At 44.0% G+C, this 12,016-nt stretch overlaps 1 protein-coding gene across 2 annotated transcripts in view; it reads right to left on the reverse strand.

Annotated features, from left to right (window-relative positions):
• DPYSL3 (dihydropyrimidinase like 3) overlaps positions 1-12,016 on the reverse strand; it is a 117,235-nt gene that overhangs the window by 33,145 nt on the left and 72,074 nt on the right. For both annotated transcript variants that reach the window (XM_061151661.1, XM_061151662.1), the window contains exon 2: positions 4,259-4,347. In XM_061151661.1, the coding sequence (XP_061007644.1) occupies positions 4,259-4,347 (89 nt within the window). The remainder of the gene's footprint in view (positions 1-4,258; positions 4,348-12,016) is intronic.

Consider the following 12,016-nt stretch of genomic DNA (forward strand, 5'->3'; position numbering starts at 1 on the left):
CAAGTCCATTCTCACTCCCAAGTCCATCCTTCCCGGATAGCTCATCTATCAATCACAACGGGTGGTAGATTCTCAAAGAGGAAGCCAAAGATGCAAATGCCTACACCAGCTGCTTCTGTGTGGTCAGCAGCTCAGGAGAAGCTTCAAGCCAAGGAAGCATACTATGACAATCTCTACCAGACACAGCTTCGCCCAAGAAGCTTCAGAGCATCTCAGGGAGACAGAGAGGGGGAAACTGGCGGGGTGGGGAGGAAGCCGATGAGTAGGCCAAGCGCACACTATACAAGACACGTGACAAATACAACTACCCTTAGCACAATGTAACCTCATAGACCAACAATGTTGCTCAGTTCACATCCTTGATATAAACATCCAGTTAATTCCAGGCAGACTTAAGACTCATGAAGGTCTACATTATTATGAACCATCTCCCACCTTGCAGACACATGTACGCGCTGCCAGTGGCATGAACACTCTCTGCTTTTGTTTATACCCAGCCAAGAAAGACATTCTCTTGGGGGTAGTAAGAAGTCTTCCACTGGTTCGACAAAATGTAAGTTCTACAACTAAAATTAAGCTTTCCGACATCCCTAAGATTTCACCCTTACCACATCACCACTGGGCCATTCCAGAGTCACCACAATTCAAAACACACTGTGGAAAAAATGCAGCCGTGATGGTAATTCCATTCTAGTCCAGATACTGGCCAGTGTGTTCCCATCTCCCTCCCTCACTGATTCACCTCTGAGAGAACTGAGAACCAAGAGCAGGGAGAGTTGCCTCTTCTGGGTGTGTCTATGTAGGCACGTTTCCACCCATTTTTGACAACTGGTATAATACCTAGTCTCAAATAGAAATGCTTTCCCCCACTTCTCTCCACTGATCCAATCAAGGTCACATTAATCCTTGAAGGCTTAGCTTCCCTCACCCCTCCTTGGTCAAGTTTCTACTGACAGCCAGGTCTAGTACTGAAGAGTGTGGCTCCGCCCTGCATGTGGATTCCCCTGGATTCACAATCGTGACTCTGCTAATGCTCGCTTTATGATTTAGGCCAAGTGATTTAACCTCACCATGTCTCAATTCCTTCATCTGTAAGATGTGATTTAAAAAAAAAAAGCCTTCTCCATAGGTCTATTGTATAGACTAAATGTTAATCTGTGTTAAGTCCATAGAACCCTGTGAAGCACATACAAGTTCAATAAATATCAGCTGTTATAAAGGTATAACGTTATAATTATAATGTTACAATCTCACACAGTTCTCTTGTTCCTCTGGATCTCATCTATTCTACTAATTTAATGCTTGATATTGATATTATTGGGTTTCTCTGGTAGCTCAGTGGTAAAGAATCTGCCTGCCAATGCAGGAGATGTGGGTTCCATCCCTGAATTGCGAAGATTCCCTGGAGGAGGAAATGGCAAACCACTCCAGTATTCTTGCCTGAGAAATCCCATGGACAGAGGAGCCTGGCGGGCTACAGTCCATGGGGTCATATAGAGTTGGATATGACTGAGTGACTGTGGATACACACACACACACACACATTGATGTTATTGGGTAATGTCATGTGCTTTGTATAGACAGACATATTATTTCCCCTAAAAGATTGTCAGATCCTTGGGGGAAAAGAGTTGATTTGGTTTCCAATGACATCTGTACTGTGTCACATGCCATGGCCTGAGACGGCTGCTTTGCACACAGTAGGCACACAACTCTGTAAAAACCGAAAGGAGTTTTTTCTGTTTCAAAGTTCTGTGGGTTAATAAAGTTGCTGAAGATATATCAAATTATAGGATTAGATGAAAATCATGCTTATACACCCTTCTCTCCACCACCAACACACACACTGGATGGTTAAATTCCTTCTATAATGTCCTTGGCAAGTGGCCTTCTGGTCTACTTTAATAGTGAAGGCAAAGAAGATTCAGTTTATATATTCAATTATGGTAGTAGATGCCTGAATCACTGCACAAAGAAGGATTCAGGTTCTGTGTTTAAGGGTCAACCACAAAAAGTTCCATGATCAATTAATGATGCCTGCCATGAGCTCTGGAATGAAGAAGAAGCATGAGGCACTGAATTTTTTTTTCTAACTCTGAAAATGTCTAAATGAGGGAACACACTTGCTCCAAAGAGAGCAGACTACACATACTTACTAAGAGAAGGGTATAAAATTAATTGTGGCTTATATCTTGAAGAAAGTATTTTTTATATCAGTTGACTTGTCTAATAACACCATTTTTCCTACTTCTATTATGAAAATGTATGCAAATCGGCAAAGCTACTAAGTGTGAACATCTTCATTCTTGCATTTGTTCATTCATTCAATGAATTACTATGTTGATCTTTAGCAACTTATTTACTTTCTCTGTTCTGTCCTTCTCTATCCTCCTCTGAAAAAGAGGGTAATAAGAGTACCTACTTCATAGAATTGCTGGCAGATTAAATGAGATGAGGCCTGTAAAGCATTTACTCTAATATCTGGCACACACTATGATATATACTCAATAAAAGGCAGCTCTTACAAAAGTCTCTATGTATCAAGTACTGGGTTAAGTGCTGTAGATACATTGAAGAACCCAATGTGGTGCTTGCTCTCAAGGGGGCCTAATAGTGTCAGAATTGCTATGACTGATAAAAGCATGGGGTATTTTAAAAACTTATCAAGGGACTTCCCTCGTGATCCAGTGGTTAAGACTTTGCCTTCCAATGCAGGTGGTGTGGGTTTAATCCCTCATTGGGGAACTAAGAGCCACATGCCTCAGAGTCAAAAATCCAAAACATAAAATAGAAGCAATACCATAACAAATTCAATAAAGACTTTAAAAATGGTCCACATTAAAAAAAAAAAATCTTAAAAAAAACTCATCAAAGGGAAAACTAGCCTAGATTTAGGGGCTGGTAAGGAATGTCTGCCCACAGAAAGTTTTATCTAAGCCAAGTTTCCAAAGATAGGTAAGCGATCTATAACCAGAATCTTAAAGCTAGCCAATGAAGCTGAATAATATAAAAATAAAACTGTATGAGGCCAGGGATGGCTCATTTGGTGGGCTGGATACACATTCTAAACTATGTCTCATCAGTGTGGGGAAGCAGCCTGCTTTATGTGATGAAAGGCTATGTGTAGGTCAAACGCTTTCTAAAAGATCACTATGTAAGGAAGTTGCACATAAAGGTTATCTGGCTGTGCTGCTTTCAAGCATCCAATAGCAAACCATTCTGTAAAGTAATTACATATCCCTTAAGTGTCTACTGGGAAACCTGACCTGAAATGTTTGTCCTATCTGTGCACTGCCCAACCAAGTCCTACCTAAGTCAAGGTTCGGTTTAAATACCCTCTCTACCTCAAAACCTTCCAAGTCCTTCCTAAGTCAAGGTTCAGTTTAAACGCCCTCTCTCCCTCAAAACCTTCCTCTCAAGGGATTTCTCCATTTGTGCATTTCTAAATTACTTATTCTTTACCTGAATTCCTTTGGTACTTATTATGGGGCTTCCCTGGAGAAGGCAATGGCACCCCACTTCAGTACTCTTGCCTGGAAAATCCAATGGATGGAGGAGCCTGGTAGGCTACAGTCCTTGGGGTCGGGAAGAGTCGGACAAGACTGAGCGACTTCACTTTCACTTTTCACTTTCATGCATTGGAGAAGGAAATGGCAACCCACTCCAGTGTTCTTGCCTGGAGAATCCCAGGGATAGGGGAGCCTGGTGGGCTGCCATCTATGGGGTCGCACAGAGTCGGACATGACTGAAGCAATTTAGCAGCAGCAGCATGGGGCTTCCCTAGTAGCTCAGATAAAGAACCTGTCTGCATACAGGATACCTGGGTTTGATCCCTAGGTCAGGAAGGTCCCATGAAGAAGGGAATGGACCTATTATACTAGACCTTATATTTTTAGGGTACTGTAGTTTGTGGAGCTTTTCCAATGATCTTAAGGACGATGGTCACATCACCCACCTCTCCACAACACATAGAGCTCCCATCAATGCAGCTTGCCCAAAGCGGCCTGTAGCATCATTTCGGTGACTGAATTCAGATTTTTCACTTCATTCATGTGATCCAAGTGAACTAAGGCTAGTTTAAAATCTAGTTTTAAAGGGATTATCCAGACTGAAGGGCTAAATGAAAGAGTCATCTTTAAGGAGAAGGAGAAATGAAATACACAGAAGCACTGGTCTACTAAGCAAAAGAAGCAAGTTTCTTTCTGAGTCTCTAGTGAAGAAAGTTCAAAAGATAAAGCGAAGGGTCCTATATACATACTTTATTAAGCCATCTTCCATGTAAATATCAGCATAAAAGGATTGATCATCGTTGACGATTCTGCCTCCCTTGATCAGAAGACGGTCGCTCTAGAAAGGAAGGAAAACAGGAGTCATTCTTACAGCTAGGATTTCAGAGAAGAGTGGTCTCCCAAGGTTCTCCCAAGTCCTTGTTTCAGAGGTTTAGCAGGAACCACTGTCTTAAGACACCTGTGAGTTCAGTGCACTCAGTAATTGAGTGGCTGTGTCTCTTGGGGATCCAATCTTTTTTGTTTAACCATAACTCAAATTATTCTGAGCTTCACTTCTTTCTTCTGCAACCTATCACAGCCACTTAGAAACATAGCTACTCTTTATATTATCTTTTTCCAGAAAGCACTGACACTAAGTAGGATAACATTCACCTCGGTGTCCAGCATCCAGTCTGGTTTCTGTTGGCACTCAATACTGAGTCTCAAAATTGGAACTTATGGTCAGGCATACAATGAAATGGCCTTGAAAAGTCTTTATGACAGAGGGATCATGTTATGTTTAAAATTCGGGAGGCTTATACATGCACACATATGCAGATAAATTGTGGAATGTATAACTCAAGGAGGAGAAATTATGCGGGATTCAAATATGAACTGAGTACACTCAGTATACTGAGTACATTATACTCAGTATTTCTCACATTCCCTAAGATATATTTCTTTATTGCTTTTCTTATGAGAAAAGTCTTTTTTAAAAGTCATAACTAAATGAAAGTTGGGTAAGTGATCCAACTAGAAACAAAACACAGACATTCCAAGGAAATTAACAAAACACAAACATATATTTTATGTCTAAGTCAGGAGAGAAGCAAATCACTGTCAGCTTTAGAGATCACAGATTCCATTAAATGAATGGAGCTTAGATCACAGCATGAAGGATGGACGTAGCTTTGCTGGGTTCTGTGGGAGAAGAGATTCTTAGGAGCCTGGCTGAGTGGAACTGCAGCCTGAAAAACAATGGTGGGCTGTGGTTTGTTACGAATTCAACATACAGACTTCAACTACACCCATCCATCCATCCATTCATTCATCCACTCATCGTTCACACATCCACTCACTCAGCAAACAGGTATCTAATATTTTTTATTAAATAGATGGCCATGATCTAGGTATTCATTGGAAGGACTGATGCTGAAGCTGAAACTCCAGTACTTTGGCCACCTCATGCGAAGAGTTGACTCACTGGAAAAGACCCTGATGCTGGGAGGGATTGGGGGCAGGAGGAGAAGGGGATGACAGAGGATGAGATGGCTGGATGGCATCACCGACTCGATGGGCATGAGTTTGAGTAAACTTCGGGAGCTGGTGATGGACAGGGAGGCCTGGCGTGCTGCGATTCATGGGGTCTCAAAGAGTCAGGCATGACTGAGCAACTGAACTGAACTGAACTGAAGGATGTGGCAGTGAATGAGCCACCCCAGGTCCCTGCCTTGATGGAACTTAAAGGGGAAGTCTGGCAATAAAGTCACTAGAATAAGTAAAACAGTGTAAAATTCTGTCAAGCATCACAAATAAAGGGGAATGGGGCTTTTTTCTGACCACTTTTGCCGTCACCCCTACCCCTACGTTTTGGGCTTCCCAAGTGGTGCCAGGGGTAAAGAACCCACCTGCCACTGCAGGTTAGACCTAAGAGACACCGGTTGGATCCCTGGGTGGGGAAGATTCCCTGGAGAAGCGAATGGCAACCCACTCCAGTATTCTTGGGGAATCCCATGGGTAGAGGAGCCTGGCTGGTCACAGTCCATAGGGTCACACAGAGTCGGACACAACGGAAGCGACCTAGCACTGCACAGGGCTTTTTAAAATAGAGGCTAGGAATGGAGGAGAACTGCACACCAAGGGAACAGTGTGTGCAAAGGCCCTGTGGTGGGGGAAAGTTATGTTTCTTTGAAAACCTGAAATAGATCAGTGTGGAGGGAACTCGGGGATCAGTCAGGGATGTGATGAGGACAGGAGATGACACTGGTGAGACAGGGCTTTCAAAAGGGACATAGGCTTTATGAAGAAGGATGCCCCACACACAGGCTGACTTCTGGCTTCTGAAATCAAAGACTATGAACAGGACCAGAAGATGAGAATTGAAGCTAGGGCTCCACTGGGGATGTAGCCAATTATTGCTGAATCTCTCCTGCTTCCAAGGTATTGCGTGAGAAGAAGCAATTTCATCATGCTGTACTATCGGGGGAAGGATTTTTTTAAAAATACACATCAATAAGATGTTGAGAAAAAACTTACATATGTGGCAAAAAAAATGTACCAATGAGGTCAAATACAAACTCCCACCACACACAGTCTCCAAGCCCCTCATGAGCTGCCCTCTGTCAGTACATCCACCCTCATTTCTATCACAAGTTTTATCAATGTGTATGTGTGTGTTAGTCACTCAGTTGTGTCCAACTCTTTGCGACCCCATGGATTGTAGCCGGCCAGGCTCTGGGATTCTCTAGGCGAGAATACTGGAGTGGGTTGCCATGCCCTCCTCCAGGGAACCTTCCTGACCCAGGGATCAAACCCTCATCTCCAGTGTCCCCCAAATTGGTAGGAGGGTTCTTTACCACTAGCTCTACATAGATGGTGGCAAATCAAAGAATGTGCAGTTCTTGCCACCTATGGCTCTCTGGCCACTAAGCCTTTGCAAAGCTATTGTCTCTGCTGTCTCCTACGTTCACCTGCCATTGACAACCATCCTCTCTTTTGTTAAGCCTCAAAGGATTTTTACCCCAGGATGTACTACCTGATTTTCCAGCAAATTTTAGGTGTTCCCACTGCAGCTGAAATAATGATATTATTCCACAAGAATTGGTTTACTGTTTCATGGTCTCCTGGCTACACCACAGGCTCCTGTGAACTTAGAACTGTGTCTTTTGATCTTTTTAGCTCATTTCCTGGGGCCCATCTCTTGGTGTTCAGTCACTAAGTCGTGTCTGACTCTTTGTGACCCCATCTTAGACAGCTGTTAAACGTTGGTCACATAAATGGATGAAGGGTGGGACATAGAAGGGTGTATTATATCAGAAGAATAGAAAGGCCATCTGAGTCAGAAAATTATGTGAAATGGTCAGAAAATTGGGCTTTTAAGGAAAAACATTTTAATTGAAGGCTACTGTAATCTACTGTTTTAACGGTAATTGCAAAATTATATGAGGCACTCCTACGACTGGGCTTCCCAAACTAGGGTGCACATTAGAAAAATATAGATTTCCAGGTCCTGCTCTACGCCAACAAATCTGTATTTGATAAGCTCTATAAATGGCCCTTAGGCAGCCATCAGCAGCCCAGTACTAAGTCACACCCCAGACACAGTTTGTGTGTCTGTGAAGGTGACAGAAGCTTCTCCAGCAGAAGCTGCACACTAACAATAATCTTGGTAACTTTAAGAGTTCCCTCTCACAGCTCCGTGCTTTTCTGATATTCTTTATCTTTCTAGCAAAGAGCTGAAATAAGCTGGTTGGGGGAAAGGAGCCAGTCACTGCCTGAACTAAGCCCCGTCATGAAATATGACCATCTTCTCCTGCCTGGGGACATCCAGTCCTGAGTCACTGGGGATCATCACTTCTTTCAGAAAGCATCAGATCTCAACAAGGGGGCAAAAGCTATCCCAGACACCTTGTACATGAGAGGGATGGGAAGAGGTGACCAAGTGGAATTAACATCACTGAGATGGCATCATTCAAAACTGTTCAAATGCTACTGAAATAAATTTTGACCCAATCATCAGAAATCTAAATGAGCACAAAGATGAAGTGGGGGCCTTGCACAGGTTTCAGATATGGGAATAACAAAACCCCTGCTCTATTTAGTACAGTATTATTATTTGGTTTTTATCATGGACAGCAGAAGTATCAAAACCACAACTCACAGAGCTCAAGCAAATGCTGCTTCTGGGGTCCTCAGCTTGTCCCCCAAACTTTTATTAAAGTGGCTAATGTGTGCGTGCATGCATGCTAAGTCATTTCAGTTGTGTCTGACTCTATGTGACCCCATGGACTGTAGCCCACCAGGCTCCTCTGTCCATGGGATTCTCCAGACAAAAATACTGGAGTGGGTTGCCAAACCCTCCTTCAGGGGATCTTCCTGACCTAGGGATCGAACCTGCATCTCTTATGTCTCCTGCAATGGCAGGCAGGAGCCAACCAACGTTTCTCATGCATTAACACCTATAAGGAATGGCGGCACTTCTTGAGCACAGGGGTAACCTGGAGGGTGTTTGGAACCCAAGATGCAGCTAATTAGAGCCTGAAGCACCAAAGACTGTGGCTGCCTCAGGCGCTGCACGGCCACAGGACTCAATGCAGCCCACTCTTACAGCCCAGCCAGGTTCTAGGCGTGCCAGCTGCCAAGCTTGGGCTCCACTGGGTTCTCCCAGTACTTGGAGAATCAGGCCGACTACCTAACCAAGTTTGTGATCTTGAGTTAGGACTTAACCTCTCAGGACCCCAGTTTTATTGGCTCAGAGTGGTAATATTAAAACACCAGGCTCACCTCGCAGGGTGGCTGCCAGAACGCAATAAGGGGGGAGAAGGGGGAAACCTGTGCGTGTGTGTACATGTGTATATAAAATATCTAACACGCTAACACATAGTAAATACCTATCAATGCTAGTTCCACTATTTCTACTCATTATTTACAGTACTTTAAATTTGTATAAATTGCCTTGAATTAAGAAGCTTACTGGGGAGGGACTATTGTTCCCATATTCTAAATGGAAGATCTACAGACAGAGGTAGACACCTTTCTCCAAGTGACAGAGTTGATTAGTTGCAGTTGGAAGCAAATCCAGGTCTCCCATCTCTTGGCTCCTGACTGCTTTGCACCTGAGGCCACTGCACCAATAATCCTTAAACCTTATGCCAAGTGGCTCTTTCTGACAGGGCTGCCCTCTCTGATACTGAATGTGACAGATCCAGTGCAGGAACGCTTTCTTTGTGGTAGGAAACTTCAGGAACCCAATCACTTGTAAGCCACTACTTATAAAATCAGTGCATCAGACATGCTTCTTATGGCCTAATTGTGTTTGTGTGTTTTTAAAAAAATTTTTTGGTGTACAGTTGCTTTACAATGCTGTATTAGTTTCTGCCATACAGCAAAGTAAATCAGCCATACATATACATATATCCTCTCTTTTTGGATTTCATTCCCATTCAGGTTACCACAGAACACGGAGTAGACTTCCCTGTGCTATATAGTAGGTTCTCATTACCTATGTCATGTCCTGGGCTTAGTCGCTCAGCAGTGTCTGACTCTTTGCGATCCCATGGACTGTAGCCTGGCACACTCCTCTGTCCATGGGATTCTCCAGGCAAGAATACTGGAGTGGGTTGCCATGCCCTTCTCCAGGGGATCTTCCCGACCCAGGGATCGAACCCAGGTCTCCCACACTGCAGGTGGATTCTTTACTGTCTAAGCCACCAAGGAAGCCCAAGAATACTGGGATGGGTAACCTATCCCTTCTCCAGGGGAACTTCTCAACCCAGGAATCGAACTGTGGGCTCCTGCATTGCAGGCAGATTCTTGACCAGCTGAGCTACCAGGAAGGCCATTATCTATATTACACACAGTATCAATAGTGTGTATATGTCAACCCCAATCTCCCAATTAATGCATTTTATGGAGAGACCTGATTCACAATCCAGAATAGCAGAGGCCCTTGACATTTGACGAAGTCCAACTTATTTTTCCTTCAGTAGGGTGTGATAATGATTAGAAAAATTAGCTATAAAAAATTAGGAGTTTGTGAGAAAATGGGAGAGAAGAGAGGCAGAGAGAAAAAAGAAGAAGGAAGGGAGTGAGAAAAGACAGAGGTGCAGAGGGAGGAAGGGGGAGCAAGAGAGGGAAGGGAGGAGAAAGAAAACCCACAACAAGCAAATGCTGTTAACAACGGCTGTGATTCCAAGTAGACTGGAGAGTGCAAAGACAGAATCTTGAACTCACGCTGGCTGGGGGATGCTGGCTCCCATTTCAGTCTTCCTCACTTAGCATTCATCTTGAAGGACTTAAATTACCACCTCCATCTGAGCTAATATGAATATGTTTCCCAGAGAAACCAGAGCCCTCCATGGATTTCTTCCCTGGCAATAAAGTCAGCCCCAGAACAGTACTTAGGACACATCTGTTCTCTACTCTGCAGACATTCCAGAAGCTCAGAATAAAAACTCTAATCCGAGGAAGGGGGAAAAAAGAAAAAAAAAGAGGATATAAACTGGAGATGGGATCTTCTCCAGTCAAATCTTTTATTACCTATGTTCAAATCACAAAGCACAGACTCCGACCCTCAGTGGGGACTCACGATCCTTTTAAGTCCAGATGAAGGCGCAGGTGGTTATTTCAAAATAAAATCCCATCTGGATAATTAGATTTGACTCCCTAAAAACACTCCCACTCTTAAGAATAAACAGGATGGATAGACTATACAGATGAAATCTTGTTGCTTTTCTTTCCTAAAGCAGGATCATTTAGAGAAGACAGAGGAAAGGCTTTCTAAGACTCCTGGTTGACTCAACGTAGGATTCAGAAAAAGGTACTGACTAGGCTCTCAGGAAAGCAGCCTTCTCAACCCACCTCTGCTGTTGAATACGCAATCTTGGGTGAGGAGTTTGACTTCTCGAAGAAACACTACCTGTGTTTGGGTGAGTGACTTCACCTCTCTAGGCTTCAGTTACCTCATCTGTGAAATGGGGGACAATGATCACTGTCTCTAAGGGTGCTGGTTAGGATGACGGTGAGTCTCTGTTTGGCAATCTATGAATCTTAGTACATGGGAGCTACTATCATGGTTATTCTTTCTTCCAATCATAATGGCTGCCATAGAGTGCCCCTCTCACAAACACTAGAAGAACTGAACCAACACTCTGTTCATCAAAATCTAACAGGCCTTTCCATAAAGGGAATTCCAGCGACGCCAGTCCCCAGCCAACCCCCGGCAACTGTTCTCAGCTCCTGCCACCAGCAGCCAAGGTCAGCCAAGACTTCTCCGTTTACACCCACCCGCAAAGGGCAGGTTCCCACGGCCCCTCCAGGTCATTCTTCCTTTGGAAATAAGGCTCCATGAGCAGATAACAATCTACATGCCCTCCCCCTTCAAGAATGCAGAGTGGGTGGCGAGGTCTGAAAACTGCCCCCAGACTCGCTCTCCCTGCCCAGTGCATGGATCAGTTTCTAGGCCCCTCAATGACAAACATGCCATGGAGACAGACAGACAGAGTGCGGTCAGGGAGAAAAGAAGACTTCCTGGAAGCAATGCAGCCTCTTGGCTTTGAGTCTTTATTGAAGCCAGGGGCAGTTGTACAGGGCTGGCTATTCCAAAACTCTGAACTGCTACAGGTGAATCTCAAGAACATTCCTCCAGGACATCACTGGTGGTCGAGTGGTTAAGACTCTGGGATGCCAATGCAGGGGACATGGGTTCAATCCCTGGTCAGGGAACTAAGATCCCACATGCCACGTGGCATTGCCAAAAAAAAAAAAAAAAGAAAGAAAGAAAAGAAAAAGAAATACCTTCTTTCTCTCATCACCCAAATATACTTATGACCAAGTGTGCACCATGGAAGCTAACACGGGGCACTCCCTTCAGAACACAGCCCACTACACATAATGCATAACGAACAGCAAGCACTGTTTTCACTTTCTTTAGCGGGTTCAATTTGGCCCTGGAGGGACAACCATAAGGTGGAGGAAGCAGTAGCCAAGGGCAGGATTAACCAGGGCAGGGTGGTGGCCCCGTCTTCTGA

This window comes from Dama dama, chromosome 9, assembly GCF_033118175.1.
Source record: "Dama dama isolate Ldn47 chromosome 9, ASM3311817v1, whole genome shotgun sequence".
NCBI lineage: Eukaryota > Metazoa > Chordata > Mammalia > Artiodactyla > Cervidae > Dama > Dama dama.